General features: G+C 57.2%; 11 protein-coding genes and 1 non-coding gene across 12 annotated transcripts; 7 read left to right on the forward strand and 5 right to left on the reverse strand.

Moving 5' to 3' along the window:
• Nucleotides 1-392: 392 nt before the first annotated feature.
• On the reverse strand, nucleotides 393-2,671 carry EHS24_009017 (uncharacterized protein; the record flags this gene model as incomplete). Its single annotated transcript, XM_028624313.1, has 12 exons — nucleotides 393-413; nucleotides 457-886; nucleotides 930-1,153; nucleotides 1,204-1,368; nucleotides 1,409-1,518; nucleotides 1,566-1,637; nucleotides 1,681-1,756; nucleotides 1,804-1,916; nucleotides 1,960-2,119; nucleotides 2,168-2,334; nucleotides 2,378-2,571; nucleotides 2,622-2,671. The coding sequence occupies 12 exons, from the start codon at nucleotides 2,669-2,671 to the stop codon at nucleotides 393-395; spliced, it is 1,782 nt and encodes a 593-aa protein (XP_028475385.1).
• Nucleotides 2,672-3,118: 447 nt separating this feature from the next.
• Nucleotides 3,119-3,627, forward strand: EHS24_009018 (uncharacterized protein; the record flags this gene model as incomplete). Its single annotated transcript, XM_028624314.1, has 3 exons — nucleotides 3,119-3,219; nucleotides 3,272-3,352; nucleotides 3,393-3,627. The coding sequence occupies 3 exons, from the start codon at nucleotides 3,119-3,121 to the stop codon at nucleotides 3,625-3,627; spliced, it is 417 nt and encodes a 138-aa protein (XP_028475386.1).
• Nucleotides 3,628-4,153: 526 nt separating this feature from the next.
• On the reverse strand, nucleotides 4,154-5,919 carry EHS24_009019 (uncharacterized protein; the record flags this gene model as incomplete). Its single annotated transcript, XM_028624315.1, has 8 exons — nucleotides 4,154-4,246; nucleotides 4,301-4,438; nucleotides 4,470-4,817; nucleotides 4,858-5,108; nucleotides 5,158-5,349; nucleotides 5,425-5,499; nucleotides 5,546-5,732; nucleotides 5,779-5,919. The coding sequence occupies 8 exons, from the start codon at nucleotides 5,917-5,919 to the stop codon at nucleotides 4,154-4,156; spliced, it is 1,425 nt and encodes a 474-aa protein (XP_028475387.1).
• Nucleotides 5,920-6,680: 761 nt separating this feature from the next.
• Nucleotides 6,681-9,052, forward strand: EHS24_009020 (uncharacterized protein; the record flags this gene model as incomplete). The annotated part of the gene is made up of 9 exons (XM_028624316.1): nucleotides 6,681-6,988; nucleotides 7,027-7,409; nucleotides 7,454-7,595; nucleotides 7,651-7,691; nucleotides 7,741-7,881; nucleotides 7,956-8,030; nucleotides 8,075-8,187; nucleotides 8,225-8,419; nucleotides 8,465-9,052. 9 exons carry the CDS (start codon nucleotides 6,681-6,683, stop codon nucleotides 9,050-9,052), a joined length of 1,986 nt encoding a protein of 661 aa, XP_028475388.1.
• Nucleotides 9,053-9,248: 196 nt separating this feature from the next.
• Nucleotides 9,249-10,765, reverse strand: EHS24_009021 (uncharacterized protein; the record flags this gene model as incomplete). The annotated part of the gene is made up of 7 exons (XM_028624317.1): nucleotides 9,249-9,256; nucleotides 9,307-9,588; nucleotides 9,646-9,881; nucleotides 9,921-9,971; nucleotides 10,025-10,233; nucleotides 10,372-10,694; nucleotides 10,744-10,765. The coding sequence occupies 7 exons, from the start codon at nucleotides 10,763-10,765 to the stop codon at nucleotides 9,249-9,251; spliced, it is 1,131 nt and encodes a 376-aa protein (XP_028475389.1).
• A 1,454-nt stretch (nucleotides 10,766-12,219) lies between these two features.
• EHS24_009022 (uncharacterized protein) lies at nucleotides 12,220-13,056 on the forward strand (the record flags this gene model as incomplete). The annotated part of the gene is made up of 1 exon (XM_028624318.1): nucleotides 12,220-13,056. The coding sequence occupies one exon, from the start codon at nucleotides 12,220-12,222 to the stop codon at nucleotides 13,054-13,056; it is 837 nt and encodes a 278-aa protein (XP_028475390.1).
• Nucleotides 13,057-13,399: 343 nt separating this feature from the next.
• On the forward strand, nucleotides 13,400-13,496 carry EHS24_009023. The gene has a single exon. It is a non-coding gene; the product is annotated as a tRNA-Glu (tRNA).
• A 1,031-nt stretch (nucleotides 13,497-14,527) lies between these two features.
• On the forward strand, nucleotides 14,528-16,989 carry EHS24_009024 (uncharacterized protein; the record flags this gene model as incomplete). The annotated part of the gene is made up of 5 exons (XM_028624319.1): nucleotides 14,528-14,640; nucleotides 14,697-14,724; nucleotides 14,787-16,389; nucleotides 16,445-16,683; nucleotides 16,738-16,989. The coding sequence occupies 5 exons, from the start codon at nucleotides 14,528-14,530 to the stop codon at nucleotides 16,987-16,989; spliced, it is 2,235 nt and encodes a 744-aa protein (XP_028475391.1).
• Nucleotides 16,990-17,322: 333 nt separating this feature from the next.
• Nucleotides 17,323-18,939, reverse strand: EHS24_009025 (uncharacterized protein; the record flags this gene model as incomplete). Its single annotated transcript, XM_028624320.1, has 4 exons — nucleotides 17,323-17,326; nucleotides 17,507-18,276; nucleotides 18,320-18,711; nucleotides 18,897-18,939. 4 exons carry the CDS (start codon nucleotides 18,937-18,939, stop codon nucleotides 17,323-17,325), a joined length of 1,209 nt encoding a protein of 402 aa, XP_028475392.1.
• A 446-nt stretch (nucleotides 18,940-19,385) lies between these two features.
• EHS24_009026 (uncharacterized protein) lies at nucleotides 19,386-20,142 on the reverse strand (the record flags this gene model as incomplete). Its single annotated transcript, XM_028624321.1, has 2 exons — nucleotides 19,386-20,046; nucleotides 20,111-20,142. The coding sequence occupies 2 exons, from the start codon at nucleotides 20,140-20,142 to the stop codon at nucleotides 19,386-19,388; spliced, it is 693 nt and encodes a 230-aa protein (XP_028475393.1).
• A 333-nt stretch (nucleotides 20,143-20,475) lies between these two features.
• EHS24_009027 (uncharacterized protein) lies at nucleotides 20,476-21,894 on the forward strand (the record flags this gene model as incomplete). The annotated part of the gene is made up of 1 exon (XM_028624322.1): nucleotides 20,476-21,894. The coding sequence occupies one exon, from the start codon at nucleotides 20,476-20,478 to the stop codon at nucleotides 21,892-21,894; it is 1,419 nt and encodes a 472-aa protein (XP_028475394.1).
• A 697-nt stretch (nucleotides 21,895-22,591) lies between these two features.
• On the forward strand, nucleotides 22,592-22,992 carry EHS24_009028 (uncharacterized protein; the record flags this gene model as incomplete). Its single annotated transcript, XM_028624323.1, has 3 exons — nucleotides 22,592-22,688; nucleotides 22,758-22,829; nucleotides 22,904-22,992. The coding sequence occupies 3 exons, from the start codon at nucleotides 22,592-22,594 to the stop codon at nucleotides 22,990-22,992; spliced, it is 258 nt and encodes an 85-aa protein (XP_028475395.1).
• Between the last annotated feature and the right edge of the window lie 979 nt (nucleotides 22,993-23,971).

Raw genomic sequence — 23,971 nt, forward strand, 5'->3', positions numbered from 1 at the left:
AGCCTGACCGGTCGCATGGGGTCGCGGGACACCATGACGATCACTGGAGTGGCTTGTCTGAGTGACGGGCGGGTGGACGCGTCTGATGGCATCAGCCAAGGGGGTGATCATATTCTGACGCAGCATCAGGGCGAGAACCCACGGTACGACTGTGGCTCTGTCTCCTCTTCTGCGCACAGTCCTCGCCAAATCCTTGATATGCGGATGGATGATAGTGGCCCGAGGACTTGGCTCTTCGTCCCCGCCCCATCCATGCGCCACGGACCAGACCAGCTTTGCAGAATAAAAAGCTAACACTTGCATTTGTCTTCTTCTACCATTGAACCCAATGTATCCCTTGAGTCTTTCTTACTGCCTGACAACATCCTTGAGCTATACAACACGAACGAACCCTAGTTGAAAGTGACGTGCGACTGAGGTGTCAGCGGAGAATTCAGAATGAATGATTCGACTCACCTTGTAGAACGACCGCATGTCGTGATAAACCGTAGCGCCGTCAATGCCAGGCAGCGAGTCACCGTTGCCGAGCCAGCTCATCGAATGGTCGTGCGTATTGGCTCGTTCATACTCAAAGTCCTCCCACCGAGGGTGCTTCAACGCCTGGTAATAATGCAGGCCGGAACCAGGCCAGATGGAGCGAATAGTCGCGGCACCGGCTTGTCCAACCTTGTACCAACTCTTGCAGTTGGTCGAGTAGACGGCGCGCTTGAAGTAGTCGTCCGCATACTTCATGTTATCGTCGACGGCTGATTTCTTGGGCACGATAGACCGGTATCCGTCCCGCTGGCACTTGGCGATGACTTTGGTCATGTACTGGCACTGACGTTCGAGGACAACGAGCTGAGAACCTGAACCAACAGCGGACTGGTGGGTAAGGATGTGGAAGCTTGGCAGTCAGTTCAAGGTACTTAACGTCGCCCTCAACTCACTGGTTTGGAAGCTCCGCTGAGAAGAGACCGAGGTATGTGCGCGATTCCTTCATCCACGCGTCCTGGATATTGACACCACCGATACCGTAGATCGGGAACCCAGGGACACCATTGACGTTGTATCCCGTCGCGCAGACGATGATGTCAAACTCGTGTTCGACTCCGTCGGCGGTCATAATGCCGTTGGGTGTGAATCGCTCAATGGGGGTGGTGACCAGATCACACTGAGGGAGAGGTTCAGCTCTGGGAAATGGGGCAGCGCTTGCTAACTCACGTTGTCCTCACAAAGGGCCTCAATGTATCCCGGGCCCGGGGTCAGGCGTTTGCACCCAACGGGAAAATCGGGCATGAGGGCCTCGGCCACCTCGGGTTTCTTCAGCGACTTCTTGGTCATGAGGCCAGTAAGCTTTTCCTTGTAGACAGCTTGGAGGGGATTTCCCTGGAGAGTTAGATTACGCTCTGTATCGGAGTAGACTCACCTGAAGGGTGAGCTGGTGGCTCGAGCCGAGGTCACGCTCAATCTCGGCACGCCACGCGCGGTATGTGTGCGATTCCTTGAACAGCTCTTTCTGCTTCTCGGTGAAGACGTCTGCCAAGGTTAGGTTAAGGACGTCAGAGAAGGAAATGCAAACGTACAGTTTCGGCCGTCATCGTTGTCTGGCTGCAGAGCGCTGAGCATCTTGGATCCCCAGCCCGAGGCCAACCACACTTGTTGGTTAGCACTATCGGTAATGGCACCTCAGTCTCCCACCTTTACTCCGTCCAAAGTTGATGACCTCCTTGGCCCTCTTCTGAAGGTATGGCACGATTTGGACAGCACTGGCACCCTGAGTCCATCAGTTTATTTTCACAGTATTGTGTACATGGGACTCACCGCTCCGATAACGCCAACCCGCTTATCCCCCCAACTGAACCCAAGCTGGGACTCGAACTCGGCCGCGTCCCAGGTACCCGAGTGCAGCAACGTCCCTTTGTACTCCTCCTTGTCTAATATCTGTCAGTCAAGCGGCCATATGAGAGAAAGACTAACCTGGAATGTTAGGCCACAGTGGCTTGGACAAGAGCCCTGTAGCGTAGACCACAAAGTCGACCGTGTCCGTAAACACCTGGCCTGTGGCGAGATCCTCAACCTCGACGGTCCATTGACCTTGGTCAATGTCCCATGTGGCCGAACGCACACTGTGGCGAAGCTACGGGGTCAGATCAAGTGTCCTATCGCGGACACGCTCCCAGCTTACCTTGATATACTTGTTCAAGTCATACTGTGAAGCGACGTTGCGGAGATACTGATGGATCTCGCGTCCGGGCGCATAGTATGCGGACCACTGGGTGTTCTCGGCAAAGGAAAACTGGTAGCTGTGTGAGGGGACATCGCACGCGACACCAGGATACCGGTTGGCGTTCCCTAGACACCTGGTCAACACCTGTCCATCTATTTTGGCACTCACAGACTCCGCCCACATCGTCTGCCTTCTCGTAGATGGTCAACTCAAAGTCCTCGAGTCCTTCCTGGAAGTGGATAGCGGCACATAGGCCACTGAACCCAGCGCCGACAGCGGCGATCCGGACGGGACGGCGGTGGTGCACGGGGTGCTCGTAGAGGGGTGGCGCCCACGAGAAGTCGATCATGGCAGGAGCCGGGCTGGATCAAGTCAGTACGGATATCAAGCTGGAGGTGAAGGCTAGCTTCACTGTTGGAATTGGCCCCCGGTGGGAACGCAAGTGGCGTCAGTGAGGTCCATTGTTTGGCGACGTCGGCTTGGAGTTTCTGTGGGTGGGTGTATGAACTGCGTTGTCTGTTTGTTGGGAAAGCGCTTGTTGATGTACACTTCCACCTTTTCATATGGCACCTGGCCCTAAAGGAATCCCGGTAGGTTGACAAGATACTGCGTAAGATGGGCAGCCCACCATGCCACAGTTGACGAACGTTAACGGAAGTTGACGCAAGTTGGCGAAAGATGCCGAAATGATATCGTTCCTGGAATGCGGAGAAGCCGATAAGGCCTCTTGGTTCTTGGTTCGGTATCACTCGGCATCCCTCGGGGAACGATGAAGTCATGAGGTCCTTGTTTGCCCACCTGCAGCTGACCACATGACTGCATCATAAATACCGAGCACGCCTGCAACGGTGCTTAACCACACAACTGCTACTCCTTACTCTTTCATCTCGCACCAATTCTCTGAACACCATGGTCGACCGCCCCAAGCCGTTCCAGTACTGGACCACCGCTGCCCAGCAGCCTGTTCGCCACCCCGTCCCTCTAGTCACAGAATACGTGCTCAACTACGAGTAGGTCTTCATCTCCTTTCAAAGGCCCAAAGTCAGGCTAACCAAGCGGCAGTGAGGAGACTGGCAACGAGACTATCATCCAGACTCTCCATGCGGGTTACAAGGGCGACGGTTCCTACGGCCACGACTTCACGTAAGCTGTTACTGGCGGGCACCAGCTTACATTCCACCAGTGAGGAGGTCTACGTCCTCTCGGGAACTGCATACTGCGGCACAGCCAAGAAATGGCTCAAGCCAGGAGACTACTGCTGCCGTACTCCCGGCATGGTCCATGGCCCATTCCACTGTGACGAGGAGTTTTCCGCGCTTCTGATCAACACACGCACCTACACCGGAAAGCCCATGGTTAAGGACCCCCCGCAATGGGTTTACAACACGGACGACAAGAAGGAAGAGGCAAAAGAGTAGATAGGGGTAGGAACATGTCTCATAGTCAGCGTCCTTGTTATTGTAAATGGATCTTTAAACTCGCGGATGTTACGAGTGTGTTAACGGCTCCGTGGCAGTTTACATTGGGTGTAACTACTGGGTGCAAATGAGGAGGTCAAAGGTGTGCCAACGAACCAAACTTCGAGGAGAGGTGGTATCACGACCATAACTGAAAGGCTGGGAGCCGCCTCCGGACCAGGCGGGGTTATCAAGCGATGGATGGCCAACATAGGGCTTTGTTGCAGAGATTCAATCCTCCGGCAGCATGACTCAGGTTTGAGAGGCTGGAAGCAGTGCTGCCCTTGGTGGTCTCTCTCTTGCCCCTGATGCCCTCGAGCATGCTTTGGGTCATTTTGACTGTCATCTAGCATGCACACTCTACCGTGCATCTATTCGCTGATCGCTTCATATCAAGGTCGTCGTTCACAAATTCATTTCTACAATTTCGGTACTCATCGTCGGCCCGTTCCATCCGCATTTTCCGGCTCACCACATCATCGACTATTTACACAGAGTTGGAGTTGTCGGCACACGACCACGCAGCGGAGCCTCCTGAGGCCTTGTACGAGGTGATAATGTCCATGATGGACCCATAGGTCTGTTAATGTTAGCTGGACATTATTTGGATGACAGGCACCTCCAAATAACTCACGCCGCAAACCATGAGGAATGTGCCAGCGACGACGAGGAGTACATTCCAAGCAGCGAGGGCACGCCATTGCAGCGTGGCATTCTTCCTCAGGTGCCAGTTGTCGTAGAACCACATGAAAGCCCGAAACAGGTCAGCCACCTGAACCGGATGTTGGTGTAGGAGTACTTACGTAGGGTTGCATGGACATGAACGTGCCGAACAGTGCGCCAATGAGGCTGATAAGACCACCAAATACGGGAATGGCACTGGCGATAACGTAGGAGATGAGGGTGCAACCAATGACGCACCCAAGCCAAACAATCCAGTGTTTGGGAGTGTTCTTGTTAAGATGCGGCGAGTCACGCATGAAGGTCACAAAAAGGAACTTTGCGGGAAGATGGGTGACGATGAGCGAACTGACGGCCAGGGCGGGAATGGCGATCCCATAGCATATCTTCTTCAGCAGTGGGCCCGCGCTGCCCAGGGCCGGTGATGCGACGTACTGGCCGCAGAAGTAGTACACGACCACGCCCACCGTCTGCTGTGTCAGCTTGGACAGATGGGGAAGGAGGACGTACAATATACATGGCGGTCAGGAAAGACTGGCAGATGCAGACCGCGCGAGTATACAGGCGGGGGTCTCTCATCTCGGAGATGATGCCAAAGAACCCGGGGGTGCCACAGAATGCAAATACGAGGGCGGCCAGTGAGCTGGATGCTTCGGCAAAGGTGGGGTCGCCAAAGAGGACGAATTTCTTGTCCCAGGGGCCGGTCTGAGGGGCAGCAGAAGGACGCTCTTGGACGCCAACAGCGACCGTCAAGGTGAGCACTGTCGGAATGAGTTGAAGAACTTGTGTCCGACTCAGGTCTCCACTCACGAGCAACCACGATGCTAGCAACGCCAATGTAGCCTAGTAATTGAATCTTGCCGAGGGTCTGGATGCTGGAGATGAAACACACTGCGACAGCCGCGACAACGACAAAGATCGCAGTGCATGCTCCATGCACGGAGATGGCGTTCAACGCAATGGACAGCGAGAGCATTCCAGAACCTGCGCAGAATATCATGTCTGAGCGGAGTCAGGAGGTGACAAGACTTGGCTACAGAGATAGACAGACAAGAAGCAAGGCATAAGGAGACTTACAAACGCAGTAGATCACGCCAACGATAGCTCGTCCCGTAGGACCAAACCAGAGGTTGAACACGTCGGCCAGATTGTCTTTACTGTCAGTGACCCTGCCCATGACATCTGGTCAGGGACCTACAGATTTCTCTGTGACGAAGCTTGAAGGTGCCGATAACATAATCTGACCATGTGGTGAAAGCGCTGATCGCAAGAATGGAGATTACACCGGGTATTAACCCCAGAGTCGACAGCACTGAGGGTATACTAAGCACTCCCAGTCCCAGCTGCGCTTTTAGGAGCAAGACAGTGGTGCCAATCCACCCTACCTTTGGGTAGCGTCAGTCACAAAGTTGGCACATGGGGACGGCTTACATTGCGATAGTTTGGTCCATCTTCCGTAATCGCGCCAAAGACAGCATCCTTATTTTCATTCTCTTGGTCGTGGTCTGATACCGGCTTGACTTGGACATCCAGCTCCGCTGGGTACTTCTTTTCGTCGGGGAAGTTGGACATTGGTGGAGGCTTGCTGCAAATGAAGCTTATGGGGCGCAGGGCGGGGGCGACTTGCTTGAAGAAGAGTCAGCCCTTTGGCCCTTGGTGGTTCTTTTAACTACATGGTTGACTGACCCGTGGCCTACCTGCGCACGGAGATTGCAGACTCAAGATCCTGACTGCAAAGTGGGCAAATAGATGCTACCCCAGATGCGGGCGGTGGATTGATTCCCCGCACTGGGCCGCAGGAACCCGAGAGGTGCCGAAAGATAGCGAGAGTTGGCGCAGCAGGGACACGGAGTGGCCGCCCGCCATGCCGGACTTGCTCCACCAGCTATCGCACAGTCTGCGATTGTTCGTATCCCACACATCTCCCAATGCCTCCCTCGCTCCTTTCCGAAGGGCCATCTCAACAGGGGCAGCCCCAACCAAGCAAGCGCCAGAGGCGTACCTACAAGGCTTGTTTCCCGTGTCGTTCGGTGAGCCATTTGCCTACTTCGTAACTGGGAAGGCAGACCTGACCTGGATACCTTGTACAGCGCAAGCTCAAGTGCAGCTTCGGAGACCCAGATCGGCCATGGGACGGACGATGCGAACGATGCCTACGTGAGCGGCGAGATTGTCAACAAGCTCCACCAAACCCCGTCCGGACACCGGCAGCCATTCAACGCAGCAGCATTCGTCCGCTGAGTCGAGCCAGGATGGGCGAGTCTGCCGCATCCCTTTCCCCCTTTGTCAGCCGGACAGGCTCCACGAGCCGATCACCATCCCCAACAGGTGACATGGACGACTCGATAATGTTGCATGATTACCCCGGGACCGACCCCTTTGGAACGACTGCGTCGCAGCAGGACCAGCACACTGTAGGGCCTCACTCTCACCACTCGACGGTGGCAGACCAAGCTCTCATTTACTCGAGGCTTCACAACCCAAAAGACGCTCTGCGTATTCTGGCCAATGCTAGCAGCGTGCATTCCAAACGCTCTCCCCGGGAACCGTCAAGGAAGGAGTGCGACTGGTGGTGGGACAAGTGGGCACCTGTCCAGCAGAACAAACTCAGCGTGGAGGAGGCCGAGGCTCTGTTTGCTTTGTGAGTTGATACTCTCGGTAATGACTGACTGGTATCAGCTTTGAACTGGAGATGAGTCCTTTGTACCCCATTCTTCCTGCTCAGACCTTTCGCGCCGACCGCCTGTCGTGGATGATCAAGACGGAATCGATTCTTCTTGGCGTCATTATCGCCATTGCATCACGCTACTCGCTCATCTTGTACGAAGCTCGGGCATCTCAGCTTCACCGCTCCATATCCGACTGGGTCCGCAAGCAGCTTCTTCGAACGCTGGATGGTGTCTCCAACCTCCGGCATGTGAGCACCATTGAAGCCTTGTTGCTCATGAGCGAATGGCCGTTGGTCGCTCTAGAGTCCGGAGAAGATGACGGCACACTTGACGAGGAGCCCGAGGCACTGAGAGCGAGTACTCGCTATGACGCTTATTCTTGGAACCATATTGGTAAGGGGCCCACCCAATTGTGCAACCGGTCTAACAACTATCAGGTTGGGCGGTTCGGATGGCCCAAGAAATGGGCTTCCACAATGCCATGACCAGTGTGAACGACGATGGGCAGCGCAAGCCACCTTCGCCAGAGGGGAATCGGATGCTCCGGGCATGGGCGTACGCGTACAACGCCGATCGACAGTAGGTGTTTAGCTGGGCAGGTTTCCTTCCAAATCCAGAACTGACCGCTCCCCAGCGTCTCGGTGCGCCTTGGTCGAAATGCTGTTCTGCAGGGGCGTGAGTGTCCGGCCCGCTGGCGATATGTAACAAGGCGCTGAATCGTTAGAAATGTCAATCCGCTGGTGGGAGAAGGTAACCGGTCTTGTTCCCCGCAACGCCGAGTTGAGTCAGGACGACAGCTGGAAGGACGACGTTAGATCCAAGGCATATGTTGCCTGCTTGCTTGGGACAATCCAGGAACATCTCTGTAAGTTGCCATAGAGGGCATTCCGCTGACCGCAGATCCACACAAAGAGATAACCGGCAGTCTGCTGTCGACAGGCTTGTGGGAGCCATTCCTGCGTAGTCTAAGGATCGAGGTGCAGACGATCAGGCGAAACATGTACCGTATTCTCAGTACGTTTGTTAGAAAGCACTCACTCAAGCACTGACCCTGGCAGGGCAGAACACTGTCGAGGCAGCACTGCTCCAAATTGAAATCGACTATCTCGTCCTGTACGCAAATGCCATTGCTCTCCGCTCTCTGCAAGAGAAGATTCGCAGAAGACGCCGGGTGAGCACAAGCATGGAAACCACGGCTAATCTCACAGGCCAACGATGAGTACTTTTATTCGCTGCCATCTCTCTTGAATATGATAGAGGGGCCATGGCTGCTGGAAGCGCTCAGTTCGGCCCGGTCTATCTGTCTCCTCACCGCGACTGTGCTGGCTGAGAATGATCGCCTGCGGTACTGTCCATCGAGACTCTCGCAGCGAATCATGTTTGCAGCAACATTCCTGTACAAGGTCAGCTTTATCTTCCGCACAGTGGTGCCAAGCTGACCAAACCAGGCTCTCGCCACGGGCGTTGTAGAGCACGGCCAGCAGACGGTCCTCGACACGCTGGACCGTGCGGCCAAGGCCATGCTCGCCTCGTCACTAGATGATCAGCATCTCGTCCGGAGCTTTGCCAACCTGCTCCTGCAACTTGGGGCCAAGTGGCGGTGTAACGACGTCCCCAGTGGTGGCACTGAGGCCCATTCTGGCAGCGCGCCGCTTCCACAAGCAGCCCCTTCACAAGCTTCGACGTCAGTTATGGGGCCCACCAATACGATACCAGAGGAAATAGCGGCTCCACCTTTCGACTTTGCGGCGTTCACTTCCCCGACAGCCCCCACCAGCACTGTCCCCAACGGTGGAGCTGCTCCGGAGGCACCAGGACTCGGCTTCTTGATCACGGGCCTGCCACGGCTAGACGACGTCGACTTGCAATTTGGACTAGACCCATCGGGCCAGAGCGTGTCCGTTGATCGAGAGCAAGAGGCGCTCCTCCAGTCCCTATGGCATCCCAGCACGGCTCAGACAAGCACGTGGGACTTGGATAACTCGTTGTCTGGTTTGTACGACACCCTCCTTGGCGACCCGTTTGCGACTTCATAGTGCCGAGGTCAAGTGATATGCAGTTAGTGACAGTGGGGACTGTAAGACAAGACGAGCGAGCACGTTACAATGGGACGAGTTCAGTGGTTTGGATACTGTACTTCATACGTGACTCGTGTATATAGTCGAGACCCCAGGTGACTGTTTACTCGGTCGGACATTGTGAAACCCAGGGACGGCGCCGCGTCGAAACCATTTATCCATCTGTCTGTCAGCTGGGTTGCTTTTGAGTGTCGAAGCATGTTGCAGCTCACCTTGCGAGTCATACGAGCTGTCAATACCACCAAGCATGAGCTTCATCAGCCACATGATGGGTGTCAACTGCTGTCCCGTCTTCTGGAGCATCTCCTGAGACTCGATGTCGTAGTCGGAGGTGCAGTCGATCATGGCTCCGACCATTGGGTCGTTGTCGAGAGCAGCGAGGAACTGGGTTGCAGACATGTCGGTACCGACCTGGGCAAACTGGTAGCTGACAGCCTTGGGGCCGTACGGGGTCGAGTTGAGCTGGTTGGCAGCGTTGACGATGCTCTGCTGAACTGGCAACGTTAGTTTTCGTTTCGTTTTGGCCTCTTTGTTATGCATGAGGTACTTACGGTAGCCAAAAGGCTCGCCCGTAGGCTGGCCATCGGTGATGACAATGACGAGGAGGGGCTTGCGGAGAGCGTTCTGGCGGGCAGGTGCAAGAACCATAGGCTGGAGAATCTTCTGCTCAATGGCAGTACCGAGAGGCTTGGCACCGTCAAAGTTGATGTTGTCAACAATGTCGACAGCGGCGTCCTGCGAGTTGATCCTGTTACCCTGCATGTAGTTGTTGACGAAGCGGATCTCACTGGGGGCTGTCAGATGAAGTTGCTGTGTTAACACTCACATTCCGTCGTCATCGAGGAGAGTACCGGCAAACGCGACCTTGGCAAGAACCCTACACGGTGTGAGCTAAACCAGCTACCAAGCTGGGTCCGTTGCCCGACTTACTGCTGAAGGTCTGAGATACGGTCTCCGTTGCGCATGCTTGCCGAGTCGTCGCAGAGAACAACGATATCGAAGAGGGCAAGCTTGACTAGGTCAATGGCAAGGTCCTGCGGGATACGCCACTCGGTAGCGACACGCTGGACGGCACCGGTCTGGACAACACGCTGGGCAATCGACTCCACGCCCTGGGGGAAGAAACCACCAATGCGACGCTGGGCAGGTCAGTCCATAGCTCACGACAGTCAGAGGAGGCGACCACGTAGCTTCGTGGGGTGACACCCGGCAGCCGAGCTGAGTCATGCCGAGACGGTACCATCCACTTCATCTGAAGACAGCTTGTGTGAACTCACCTCGTTGATAGTGGCGATAAGGCTCTGCAGAACAGTGTTGTAGTCGGGGCCGGGGGTAGCGTTCCATGGCTGGCCAGTGGACGCGTTGATGTCACGGCTTCCCGAGCTAAAACCACCACCACCACTACCACCACCGCCGCCAAAGCCACCCATCATTCCACCCATCATTCCACCCATTCCACCGCTTGGAGGCGGGGGACGGTAGGCACCACCGCCACCGTAGCCTGCGGGAGCTCCATACTGGAGCATCTGCTGCTGTTGCTGCTTCTTGTGTCTGTTATCGCCCATTTTCTTGACGACGACGAACGCGAGGCCCGCGACCACTGGTCCTTGTCAGCATTGCGGCTCCTAACGACGCGATAGGGCACATACAAAGGGCTGCACCGATACCCATGCTGATGGTTGTGTTGTAAAGTGATAGATGAGAGAGAGAACTTTGTGACGATGACAACGAAACAACTCGACGTGATAAGTGAAACAGCGAGTGCAGGAAGTGGGCTTGGCAAGATGTGCCGACGCGTCGACGTCCGGGGGGCGATGCGGTTGTGCCGACGGAGGCGATGCGCGCTGTGCTTGGAATGACGTCAACATTCACTAATGCGCCAATATTGGTATTAGGGACGCTTTGTAATGTTGTAATGTTCACATTACCCGACATTGGCCAACAACTCACAACAACCGACTGCACAGCACTGCGCTTTCGCGACTGGACTAGTGGGATGAATAATATCGTATCGCAGGTGATTCAGATGGACGATGATGTCAATGGCTCAACGCGAGTGATCGCCTCGCTGATGCCGGTCGCGGAGCTGTGGAATGATGCACAGTGCGCCGTCCACTGTGTCCACTGCTTACTCTCCCCGTCCACTCTCTCAGCTCAACCCTTAGCCTCATTCCGTCAGCTCCCACCCCTCACTTGTGCACGGCCATCCGTGGCGGTGTTGCTCTTGCTCCCATGCGCATGCAAGCCGTCAAAGTACTCCGTATTGTGTACGCAGTATCCAAATGGAGACCATCCGGTCACGTGACATGTGGACCTGCGTATTGGGGGAAGGACGGAGGGAATCCTAGTACCGCACCAGACGTCTTGTGGCAGGCAGAAAACCCCACTCATGAACCATATGCCCCCTTGACGCACTCCAGAGTATATGCAGCGTGCGTCGCATTGTCATGTTCAGCTTCCTGGACATGCTGGACATGCTGGACATGCTGGACATGCTGGACATGCTGGACATGCTGGACATGCTGGACATGCTGGACATGAAGACCGCTCCCCCCGTTCTACGTTCCTGTATCCAAGAATCCATCCGGGGAGAGTGACGGTGTGGCGGGACGGAGAGGCACGAGCCCATGCTATGGGGTACACATGGAAACACGAATACATGAAGGAACCTGTCTGTAGCTCATGTCGGGTACGGAGGCTGTACAGTACATTATGGGGCCAATGTGGACGATAAACGGCGGCCGTGAACCATCCAGAGATCCAGAGACTTGGTTGCTGCCGGGAAACGACGGGAAGCACTTGGTTACTCAGTAGGACGTGGACAACGAGCGGCAGTTGGATTCCTTTAGCGTACGAGTCAGGGCTAACCACAATGCGTACACGAAAGGCTACTCAGCTACTGAGCTACTGTACCTCCCGCCACGTTACTGGGTGCTCCTGAACTCTAACGGATGGGCGATTGCCAAGAGGAGCTCCGTTGTTCTGATATTGCATTGCAGATGAGGACACGGGTTCCTGTAACCCAGAGAATCGCAATGGCGAGTCTTTCGAGAAGATGGTGCAGATGTATATAAGGACACTAGACACACACATGCCTAACCATCCGCAACACACCGACGATCACAATGACCTGCCTCTCCTCATTCCTTGCCCTCGCTTTGACCCTCGGCAGTACCTCACTTGCAGCCCCGGTCAACAGCGCCAGGGACGCCACACCGGCTTACACTCTCGACCCAGCTCTCCTCTCTATTGAGAACAGCAGCGTCAATACCAACAACCTCAGGCCCATCACCAATCTTGCCAATCGCACGGCTCCAGCCAGCCACAACCCTCCACCACTTGTGGTAGGAAAAGACGGCACCAGTCGAACCGACATCAACAAAGTGCTCACGTCTGGCCCTTGGCTCACTGCCTACCTCCAAGCTTTGGCTAGTACAGGTCCCAACTGGCCACTGGCGCGCATTCTCAGTGTCGGTGGGTCGGTAGACGCAACACACGTCACCGTCGTCTTTACACCGCCTCTCGCCCAACGGGACCAGGGCGCCATCTCGTTTGATGTCAGCACAAACGCCACATTCAACTTTGACGGTCGGTGGTGGCCCGAAGCCTACGATACGGCTTACCCAGACCTTGTCGCATTCTGGGACCTCCTTCCTGGTCCCGACGGTTACTGCCACGATCTTTTCCCCTCCCTCATGGGCTATAAGAGCGCCTCAACCAGTGACTCGTCCCAGTATCAGGCCATTCTCAGCAAGGCGCCCGGTTCACCCGTCGTCGTCTACTCCAAGCCCGACGCTACCGTCCTCAAACAGTCAAACGTGTATGCCATCGACTACGTCCGCGGCCAGGTTATGCTCTGGGACGGTTCAGGACCTTCGAACTTCATGACCATGGACACTGTGGTTGCCGACACCCAGGAAATCTGGTACCTCCCGGACGGACAGACCGGTCCCAACCAGTAAACCGCCTTTCCTCCAGTCTTAGTTGAACGACCCGACCCGAGACGAGGAATATTGCACAGACCGGACATTCCAAGGCTAGCTGCAGGCTGTTAACGACTGTATTACTACCACTCGAGCGAATATACATGGATACAATGTCCAAGTGTTGGCAACAGGTCCCGGCGTCTGCTGAACATGAGCTGCTTCATCCATCCTTGTCTCAATCATCAACAAGCCTCTTCCCAAACACTTCAACGTGCCGGAACTGACTTGGGTCGACCTCATGGCCACGGAGGGGGCTCACAAGCATGTCAGCGTCATCCTCACCGAAGTCGGTGGAACGAAAACCAATACTAATATAAGATCTTCGCTAGTATATCGGTTAGTATAACCGCCTCTCATTAGAGAGTTTCCTAATAGGATCATCGCGGTAGAGCAGGGTTCAACTCCCTGGCGGAGAAGATGAGCATCGTGAGGTGCTCTCCTTTTGATTTTTTGCACGAGGGGTTGACGGTTGGTCATCTGGAGGTGCTGGAACATGGTGGCTCGTTGATGATCCCGAGCTGTCCGCGCGGAATGGATTTCACCGCGTTCCAACAGATTGTTCCGAACATATTTCGGATCTGGGACCCCACCAGCTTGTTTCCATACCACCCACAATGATATCCTTCCTGCTTCCCATCTTGGACCGCTGATTTCCTGCGCAAAAAGAGATTGAGAGTGAAGACAGAAGGTTCAACGGTCAATCGTCTCTCGTCCCGGCATTGAAAACGGAAGACGAACACCCTGAGCGTCACATTTCAGCAAGGGCGGCTCACCGGTCTGCAGAAGCTGCCCAAAAGACGATGCCTTTTGCTGAGAGCCAGGTGCATCTTCATCCATTGTGGTAGGGGGTCGGATTCTGATCTGAAAGCGCCTGGGCAGTTGCGGCTCCACCGCCGATTCGCCTGAGCCTCATACTATAGAAGCACACGTGTGTCTGTGGAGCATGATACTGTTCACAGTTCGACCACATAGTCCGCAGCGCTGGTAGCCAGCTCACTCGCGTGCGGTATCCCCAGGCTAGCCAGGCTTGGATATGATCTGAAAGCTCCCAGCAAACGACGAACCAGTGTGTGAGGAATGTTGAAAACTTTGGCATGTGTCGGACTGGAGACCCCGCCTTCTTGACGATGCGGCGCCCTGCACAGCTGACTGCCTTCACCGACGCCAAGCACGGAGACAGTCACATGCATGTGCTGCACCAAGCCCCCGCACGTCCGAGGCGCCGCCAAAGCCCCTCACAGGTGGACGCTTGAGCGACGTCCGGCGGGGTCGGGGGGCCACACGGACATGTCGGCCGGCGACCCGGCGCCTCCTCGCCGGCGACTTGGAGCTAAAACAGTATCGCCGTTCACACACCCAACTCCCCCTTCTGCCTCCACACATTCCATCTAGTCGCCGACGCTGACGACGCTGGACACGACACACGTTGGTGCCAGTCCCGATTCCAATGGAAATCTACTCGCGGTCCGTCGAGGCAGGGCCTTCGAGCCACTCCAGTCTCGCGAGCCCCAAACCTAGGGCTCTGAAGCCCACAAGGACACCCAACGGCGACAACAAAGTGTACGTTTAGCTTCCGCAAAGACGCCGATGGGTCCATATCGTTGACTCCATTACAGCAGCTGCACCGCCTGCAGGACTGTCAAGGTGAGATACACGAGCGCAAGAACTACATTGGATGTCGGGTAACATGCTAAAACTGATTGCAGTGCAAGTGCGTCGAGTCGGCCGACCCAAACTCCATCATATGTCAACGTTGCACGCGCCTCTCCATCCCCTGTGTTTATCAAGCCCACCAGCGCGGTCGGCGGCGCAAGGAAGGGTCAATTGTCCAGCCTCTTGCCGCCCATCCTCGCGATGTGTCCAGCGCACTCTCCGACTCGCGCATTGCGGTGGCCCCCCTACGTCCACCAAAACGCAAACGTCTGAGCCGTCACGCCGAGCCTGGCGACCGACAAGTTTCCTTCATCTCTCCAGCCGGCCACGATGGCCAGTCTATTCTCGGCACCCCCGACAGGCATCATTACGTAGACGACGATGGCGACGAGCGTACTCGGTCACCCAGCTCGTCTCTGGAACGCTCTTTGGAGGATGATGCAGATCGTCCAGAGGAGGGTCCAGTGCGCCGTCCACACGGCCCAGAGATCGGCAAGCCAGCCAACTCGGTGTACCATGATGTCGCCGATCGCTCCATCTTCTCCATTGCGGGCGTAATGGAACGCAAGGGTACTGGCGTGGACGAGACGGATGGCGGCGCCGGAACCGCTGTCGCACCGCGCGAGGACCCAGTTGGCATGGGCCTCTTGTCCACACTCGAGTGCGACTCATTGTTTGACCATTACTTTGACCAGCTGCAAACATGCGTCTGTCTTCTCGACCCAACTATCCACACGGCAACGTACACGCGTGGCGCGTCACTGGAACTCTTTACCGCTGTGCTCGCGATCTCGTGCAAGTTCTTCCGACCAGAGATGTACGAAACGCTCCTGGCCGTCGCCAATCGCTTGGTCAACCGCGCAATATCGGACTGTGTATGTGCCATCGAGCTCGTCCAGGCAATCTGCATCCTGCATTACTGGAAGAAACCCACCGACGGCAGGGGTTGGCTCCGTCTCGGTCACGCTATCAGGCTTGGGTACCAGCTGGATTTGCACCTGCCTCGCCGGAAGAGGCTGCCGAGCGACGAGCGCGAAGCAAGGCTGGCAATCGACCGTGAGAGGACTTGGATATCCCTCTTCTGCTTCGACTCGACTTTAACACAGTTGTCGGACCGCCCCTCCATGATGCACAAGGCGCCCGAGGTCGATTCTTGGATCCGCAGCATCCCCTATCCCCTTGCCTCGGACGGCCAACTCGACTTTGCAGTCAAGACCAGCCTGCTCACCTCGGAAGTGCGACAGCTCCAGAGCTGCAAGGGCAGCTACGAGGTACTCAGGTCTGGGCTGCGCAGGGTCCTCGAGGATCACCATCGCTCCAACCAGGCCCTCATGGCTGACGACTCGGTTGTTCAGCTTACCTCAACCTCGAAAAGCATCAACAAGTTTGCCAGCCTCGCCCTCCAGCTGTTGGTGGAATGCACGTCGCTATCGCTCGCGCCAAACAAGCATCGTATCAGTCTCCTCCACGCATGCGTGTCGGCCAGTCTCGACTTGCTCGACGTCGTCGTAGAAGGCTTTGCGCGCAAGGGCATCATGCCCATGATCGAGGACGCCCACTCGGTCGCTGTTGCGTCCACCGCTGTACGCTTGATCCGGTTCATGTCGTATCTCGACTCGCCAGCCAAGGCCAGCGTCATGCGGAAGCTTACCAGAGGTGAGTCCAAGGCTTTACGCTTTGAGGTCTTGGGCCAGATAGCTGACTTGTACAGTGGTCATTGTGTGCCGCGAGGCTGCGAGGGGAGACCAGGAGTCCCACCCGGCATATCTCGCACGCTTCATCCACGCTCTTCTTGACAAGGCTCATCAGTCTCGCCAACCATCTCGAGAGTCGTCGCCCACGCGACAAACGTCCAGATTGGGCATGACGCCCATGGTCAAACCAGACGACGGCCCTCGACCTTCACCGTTGCAGCAGAAGACCACTCCAGACCAGTGGTGGGATGAGATTGTACGTACATGCCTCACCTGGCCCACAATACGCACATCTGCTGACGCTTTTCAGGGCCAGTTTGCTTACCAGGAGCCGATCCAGCCGTTCAAGGAACATTTGGACTTTTGGGACGGGTTCCCCATGCTGGCGGGCGCGATGAACACGCTCTCACCCTTGGCCCAGCCGGGCCGTGTCCCAGCAGGGGACGGAAATGCTGGAGCACCCGTCGATCCCGTAGATTCGTCCGCCTTTGCAGGGCTGCCGTGGGACGCTGTTTGGGATGTAGGGTTCTTGGGGATCTCGCAAGACCCACCAATGATCTAGTGTATGTATGGTATTTCTGAAAAGAGGCTGTGACGAGTTCACCGGCGCTCGTATATTGAAGCCTTTTGTTTTAACGTTCAACACAGTGCACCTGGGATGGGGATGTGGATGCCATGAGGAGCGATGAGAAGACGAACTTGATTTCACCCGTGCTTTAGCCCGCTCAAGTGGCACAAGTGGAGGGTTGTGGCAGGCTATAGGGAATGGCACAAATGGTGGTCACCGTCAGCTGTGCCTCGACGCGTTGGTGCGGGTCTGAGTGGTGTCCCCTCAGGTCAGCCTCAATGGCGACTGTAAAAGTGGATGCAACGAAGAGTTGCTCTCATAAGGGATCTATCTGTACATGCATGTGGTGGAGTCATGAAGGAGGCGTAGCTCCAATGCAATATGCTACAAAACGAAAAAAAAGTCCGGGAGGGGGGATGGAAAGGACCTGGGGATGGCGCCCATCGCGCAGAGCGGAGGACGCGTGATGGGCCGGCGGCAGGGGCGGCGGCAGAGGCGCGAGGCGGCGTACCTGGCGACCCTCTGGGCGCTGTCGCGCCTGCCAGCGTCGATCTCGGCGGCGGTGAGGCTGTCGATTTCGACGAGCTTCTTGCACACCTCCTCCAGCGACTGGACGCACGTGCGCTCGTTGGAACGGCGGGCGCCGAACTTCGCGCAGTCACTGTAGGTGAAGGTGTACTTGCGTACACCGTCACCGAAGATGTGGATCTTGACATTGCGGGGCCTTGTTGGATCACCCTCGAAAAGGAGGGAAGGCTCCTCGTCGTCGTCGAAGATCTTTGTCACGATGTCCGTGGCATCGTACGGCAGGATGAGGGACACGTTCGTCTTCTTTTGGCCCCACAGGCGGAGCAAGTTGAAGTGGGGCCTGCGGATCACCCTGCCGATGCCCGTGACAAACAAGGCTTTTGTTTGCCTCTTGATTCGCGCGACGTAGGCCGAGTCGCGCTCGTCGTCGTCGTCGTCGTCATCGTCGTCGTCGCCCGCAGCGCGGGCGGCCGCGAGCTCAGCCTCGAGGTCGGCGACCCGCGCGCAGAGGGCACCGTTGGTGGCGGTGGCCGCGGCGAGCTCAGTGTCACGAGCGTCCAAGGCCTCGCGGAGGCGGGCAGTGTTGAGCTCCGCTGCGTCGAGCCTGGCCCTGGCCCTGGCGCGCGAGGCATGAACGCGGGCGTACTCGCCCTTGACCTCGGCGAGCGTCGCCTGGTGTTGGGCGAGGGTCGCCTGGTGCTGGGCGAGCGTCGCCTGGTGCTGGGTGACGAGAGCGTCACGCTCTGCCCCGAGCTGCGCGGGCGTGCCTCTCCTCGAGCTTGGCCATGTCGGCGACGTGCTTCGCCTCCATGTTCTTGATGGCGACCTCGCGGTCTGCGACCGCCTTGTCCGTGGCCTCGGCGACCAGGACAGCATCTCGGTATGCCCTCATCGGGGAGGGCGACGAGGGAGGGAAGCGCACGGTCGGAAACGCCGTCGCCGCTGGCTCCGAGGTCAGGGAGGGCGGCGCGGGAGAGAAGGTGATGGGCGAGGGGGGGTGGGCGCCGCGGTCCGCGGCGGCGAGCTGGTGCCTCTCGCAAGACGCGACGAGGGATTGCATGTCCCAGTCATCGGTCTGCGAGGGCGGAGCCGCGTGGAAAAAGGACGACGGCACCGTGTCGTGCTCGACGGGCTGGCCGTTGGGGCGGAAGGGTGTGGGAGGAGGAGGTTGAGCGACCTCGTTGTTGGCTACGTCACACGTCAGTTTGGGCGCTGCCTTCTCATCGCTTTTCATAATAACTCACCACCGCCACACCAGCACCCCTAGCCGCCGCCGTGAGGACCAGCAAGCTGCGGCACCGGGGGTCCCTTGGGTTGTGTCAGCATCTCTATTGAGACCGCGGCTTAGACTAGAGGGCCTGTCGAAAACTCACCATAGCCATACGACTGGGGCGCAATCATGTACATGGTGTCCATCACGGGGGTGGGGGGGCAGTGTTGTGGACTAGTGGGACTGTGGAAGTGTTGGTTGATATGGCCCTTGCTGTGCTGGGGCGTCATCGGTGGGGGAGAGTCCCCACCCCTACGCACCTATGGTGTTCATATATCATAGATCTTGTGGGAGTGGCGAACAATGCAGAGGTCGTAGAGAGAAGTAGAATAATACGGAAATTATCACTTAAATACCGGATATGAGAGGGGGTGTATTTTGATTCCGTGGGGCGCACATAGGAACTCACCCAGGCTTCGCCCAAGAACCGCTGAGATCTCCTTCTGGTGTAAATACATCTGCGGGTACAAACAGTACAAGTCCAACTACAGATATATGTCATGTACCACTGTCGGCGGTTGACCTTGGCCTCCACTCAGACCTATATGAACACTATGTCGCTCCCGGCCAGCATTCATGTGGATTCGGTTCCCTAGTTCTCGCGCTCGCGCTTGCGCTCATCTTTGCCGTCGTCCCTGTTGCCGTATTTCTTGTAGTCGTGGTTGTCGTCGTCGTCCTTGTAGTTTCCAAAAAATTGCTCCTTGGACAGGACTGGGTACGTGGCGAGCAGCGAGACAAGCGTGTTGAACGACTCGCGAGGCGATCGGTAGCGCTCGGACGTGTCCGGAAAGTCACGTTGGCAGAGGGTCTTCCACGCAGCGCCGTCCTTGAACACACGCAGGGTAACATCCTCGACGACGAGGTCGCCAACAAAGAGCCAAGACAGGACGGTTCCAGCCGGAAGCGCGACAATGTCGTCGAGGACGTCTTGGGGGAGTTTGAGCTTGCCCTTCTTACGTTCTCCCTTGGGCGCAAAGAGAGGGACTGACGGGCCCTCGAGATGTTTGACCATTCCGACGCCCGTCGTGAGCTTGAAGCGGATTTGGGCGTTGGACTGGGCGAGGGTCATACCAGGCTTCCAGTCACCTTCTCGTTCATCGAGCAGTTGCTGAATACGGCCGGGCAGCGACCCCGCGGTGGAGCGTGGCACGGGAGGCTTGTAGCCGGGGGGAACTGGGTAGGGAGGGTAGACGTCGTTGGCCTTGCCGGCCTTGGCGGACGTTGTCGAGGGCGCGGCACCGCTGTCGCCGCTCCTGCAAGTGCGTTAGCACCGCGCACCAAACAGAGTCATATATCTTGGTGAGGCGCAATACGCACTGGAGTTTGTGGGAGCGCTTTCCGGATGGCATTCTGGTTGTTTGAGACGGTGATAGGGTGTCAGCGATTGTTGAGAGGAGAGTGCTAAAGTGATAGAGATGCGCTGAGCACTGATGTCTTCTGAGGACGCCCAACAGAGACAACAAGCGGAAACAATTCCAGCACCACTACCATGGGCTCAACACATCACCAGACGCCGTACACCTTGAGCAGGGGGACGTGCAACGTTGGCATCTTTACTCTCCCCTCGCTCTCGCTCTATGCCTCTTGCTCGCGCTCTACGCCTCTCGCTCTCATTCTACAACGTCCTCTCGCTCTCGCCTCACAGATCTCCTCCTGCTCGTCTTCTACTCGATATTCCCAAAATGTCCTCTCCCCACCACGTCGACATGAGCGGCTACGAGGTCTCCTACCGCGCGATCATGTGTATCCATGAGGCTCACAGGACCTCGAGCAAGCCTGTCAAGGAGGTGTTCAAGAACGCCACCGACGAAGAGCTCGCCAGGCTCCGCGTCAAGTTCTCCACGAGCCCTGAATGGCTCGCGTTGAGCAAGGCGCGAGACGAGCTCATGCCCCACGACTTGGCCTGCCGCTGGGCCGACACTGCCAAGGGCAACGGCCTGGCTGCCGCCTACCTCGACGCAGGCGACGAGGACGACACTGGCGTGCGGGGCGTGTACGCCGGCAGCGCCGTTGACGACGACCGTGACGAGGCCCACGCCTGGGCGTCCGACAAGGCGCCGTACCACCAAGCGCTTCGCGACCACTACCGGCGCTTGGTCCGTGATGGCCTGAGCGACTGGGCCGAGGGTACGCGTCACTGGCGCCCCATGCTTCTTCTTTGGGCCGCCCTTGCGTACCAGCTCTTCCACTTTGTCGTCGACGAGCTCCAGGTCGACCTCAAGACCGTCAAGCGGCCTGCGGCGTCGAAGAAGATTGTCAACCTTATTCGCGGCATCGCCCTCATCATGGAGGTCATCAGCCAGATGCTCCTCGGCCTCGTCAAGGGTCTCCCCGCCTGGGCCCGCCACTACGGCATCCCCACCCTGTCCGGCCTCCACTCGCTCAACGAGCAGGCGGCGGTCCGCCTCAAGCCGTTCCCCGTCCGCCAACCCGTCGTTGGCCCCGTCCCGCCCACTCCCGCGGGCCTCACTCGTGCATTCCCGCCTGCCCTCCCTCGTTCGGGGATCCCGGACCACCTCTGGCCTGCGGCAGCACTCCCACCAGCTTTCGTGCCGTTCAAGGCCCCTGCGGGCTCCTCCGACATCACCGTCGATGATGATGGCATGGACGAGGACGTCGACTGGGCCGTCGAGGAGGAGGCCGGTGCGTACGGCAACGAGGAGCCGCCTGCCGCGGGCCACGAGGAGGAGCTGCCCGGCCTGGCGGAGCTGTACGTCACGTCGCCAATGGCCAGCTCCATCGCCAGCGACGCCGAGACCCCGCCTCCGTCGAGCTTCGACTCCGATGAGGAGGAGGGCCGCGACCACGACCACGACCGCGACGACCAGCCCCACAGCCTCCACCACCACCACCACCACCACGACATTACCGGCGACACGCCGTCATCCAGCTCGTCGGGTGTCGAGGACGGCGGAGAGGAAGATGTCATGGGCATTGAGGAAGAGTGGGTCATGGGCGGAGAGGAGGAGTACCTCATGGGCGGCGAGGAAGAGCACCTCATCGGTATTGAGGAGGAGGAACAGCTCGGTGCGAATGAGGAGGAACAACTCGGCTTCGAGGAGGAGCAGCTGGGCGCAGGCAACGAGGAGCTATGGATGTGAGCTTGTGACTGCATCCTGTGCGTCTAGAGTGGCAATGCAGACCTATTAAACCCACGCCCCACTACTGATTACACTGGGCAAGTATTCATCGGACCGGCCTCGTACATCACTAGCCGCCGCAGGTCGCCTCGGAGACGTTGTATGCCGCTGAAAATGTCAGTCTGTGGAGGGCAGCAGCATTGGGACAGGTCTGTATGCCATGATTTCAGTGCCCGCAGACATGATAGCTGCGAGGTTGGCGCTTGGACACGCCGAGTGTGGCGAGTACGACCATCGTAAGGAATGATGGGTACGGCTCGTGGTGGCCACGCCGGGCTCATTTGCCACCCTTTACGTAAACGGTCACTCGACACCGTCAACCCTCATAACCAGTTCTGCCTCTGTTGTTTGTCTTCTCTCTTCTCTCCATCCGCTCTGCACACACACACTCGCTCGCTCGCTCTCTCTCTTTCCACCATATACTCTCTTTCTATACCGTCTCTGACTCCTTCCATATCACCACCCGTCTCTCTCCATACCACTCTCTCTCTCTCTCTCTCCATACCTCTCTCTCTCTCCATCACATCCTCTTCGCCAACCCCCCTCCTTCCCCAGGGTCCTTTGGGCCGTCCTCAAGCACTGAGCTCAGGCCTCCTTCTCCCATTCACCACTTCTCGATCCCCCCCCCCCCCCACCCCCATCATGGCACAAGCGCCAGATGACTCCACTGGCCACTGGCCAACGTTTGACGGCCTTGGAGGCGCGTTTGGACAAGTTCATGGCCGACATGATGACCATGATGGGCGCCAGGCAAGGTGAGTCATCAGTTTTTGACATACATCTTCAACCCGCGGTCGCAATAGCGATGCTGACAACCACTGAAGGTCAGATGCAGCAGCCTGGGCCTGGTCCTCTCGGCGCTGGTGCGGCGGTTGGTGCTGTTGGCACTGGCGGTGGTGAGTTATTATGAGAAACTAAGGGAAGGTAGCGTCAACTGACGTGTGACGTACATATGTACATACATACACAGTGAACAATCCCATCCAGTCGCCGCAGAAACAATCTCCGCCTGACACCCAGGCACAGCTCGGTTCGGCGTCCGACACCGTCTCGAGGTGATCTCGCTGCAAAACATGGTCGGCGTCGGCCAGCACTTCGCGCGACCCCTAATCCGTCAAGACTTCCCCCCTCCTCCGTCACGACCTTTTTCCCCTACCCCGTCCAGCCGGAGGCGACCTCCAGCTTCCCGAACTCAATCCAGCCCCCTCTCTAGTCACCTTCGTTCCAGCGCCTTTTAAGGACGCTCTGTTGGTCACTCGCACCCCGAAGGACGTAGTATCCTTCGAAACACGTCGTTGCCCCTCGTTGCACGTGCCGCCGCCCCGGCCGCCGACTGGACCCACACCCACCTGCAGCCCAACACGACGCTCAAGACTCTCATACACCACCCCCAGCACACCCCTGTACCCACCACACCCTCATGTCAGTATAGCTTGGTATCCTGTAGCGTATGAACCCAGCTCCCTCATGTACATATGTGCAGCTCGTTTAACAAGGAAACAAGGCGGTTTGTTTTTACAAGTCGCTGAGGCCCAGGGTGGGGAAGTCTAATGGCAGCGACCCATGCGAGTGACTATATGATGGCAATGATGGTGTTGAAATGAAGGTATTGACGAAGGAGTGGAACGTTGAATGACAAGTAGGTGCCAGGGAAAGGATGGGTTGACTCCGGTTGACTGGATCAAACACAATGATCCGATCACCTGCCCAAGTGCACTGTCGATTCCCACTTGTGTTCAACCAGGTGCCGTATTCCAAATCAGCAATGCTTGTCTGGCTGAGGGATATGAAAATGAGCATCATCCAGCGGACATACATACGTATCCGTGCTAATTCGTGGGTGACATGTTGTTGGTGTCCCAAGGATATCTCTCTCTCGTGACCGACAGCACCAGGCCAAGCCGGTTAACCTTGGAGCGCGATTGTCCGTTGTCCACATGACAAAGATGACCAACCTGACAGGCAACTGGTGGACCCCATGACGAGCCCATACCGGCACTTGAAACGCGTAATGGACGCGTAGTGGACACGCATCTCG

Source organism: Apiotrichum porosum (assembly GCF_003942205.1).
Source record: "Apiotrichum porosum strain DSM 27194 chromosome Unknown scaffold_8, whole genome shotgun sequence".
Classification (NCBI taxonomy): domain Eukaryota; kingdom Fungi; phylum Basidiomycota; class Tremellomycetes; order Trichosporonales; family Trichosporonaceae; genus Apiotrichum; species Apiotrichum porosum.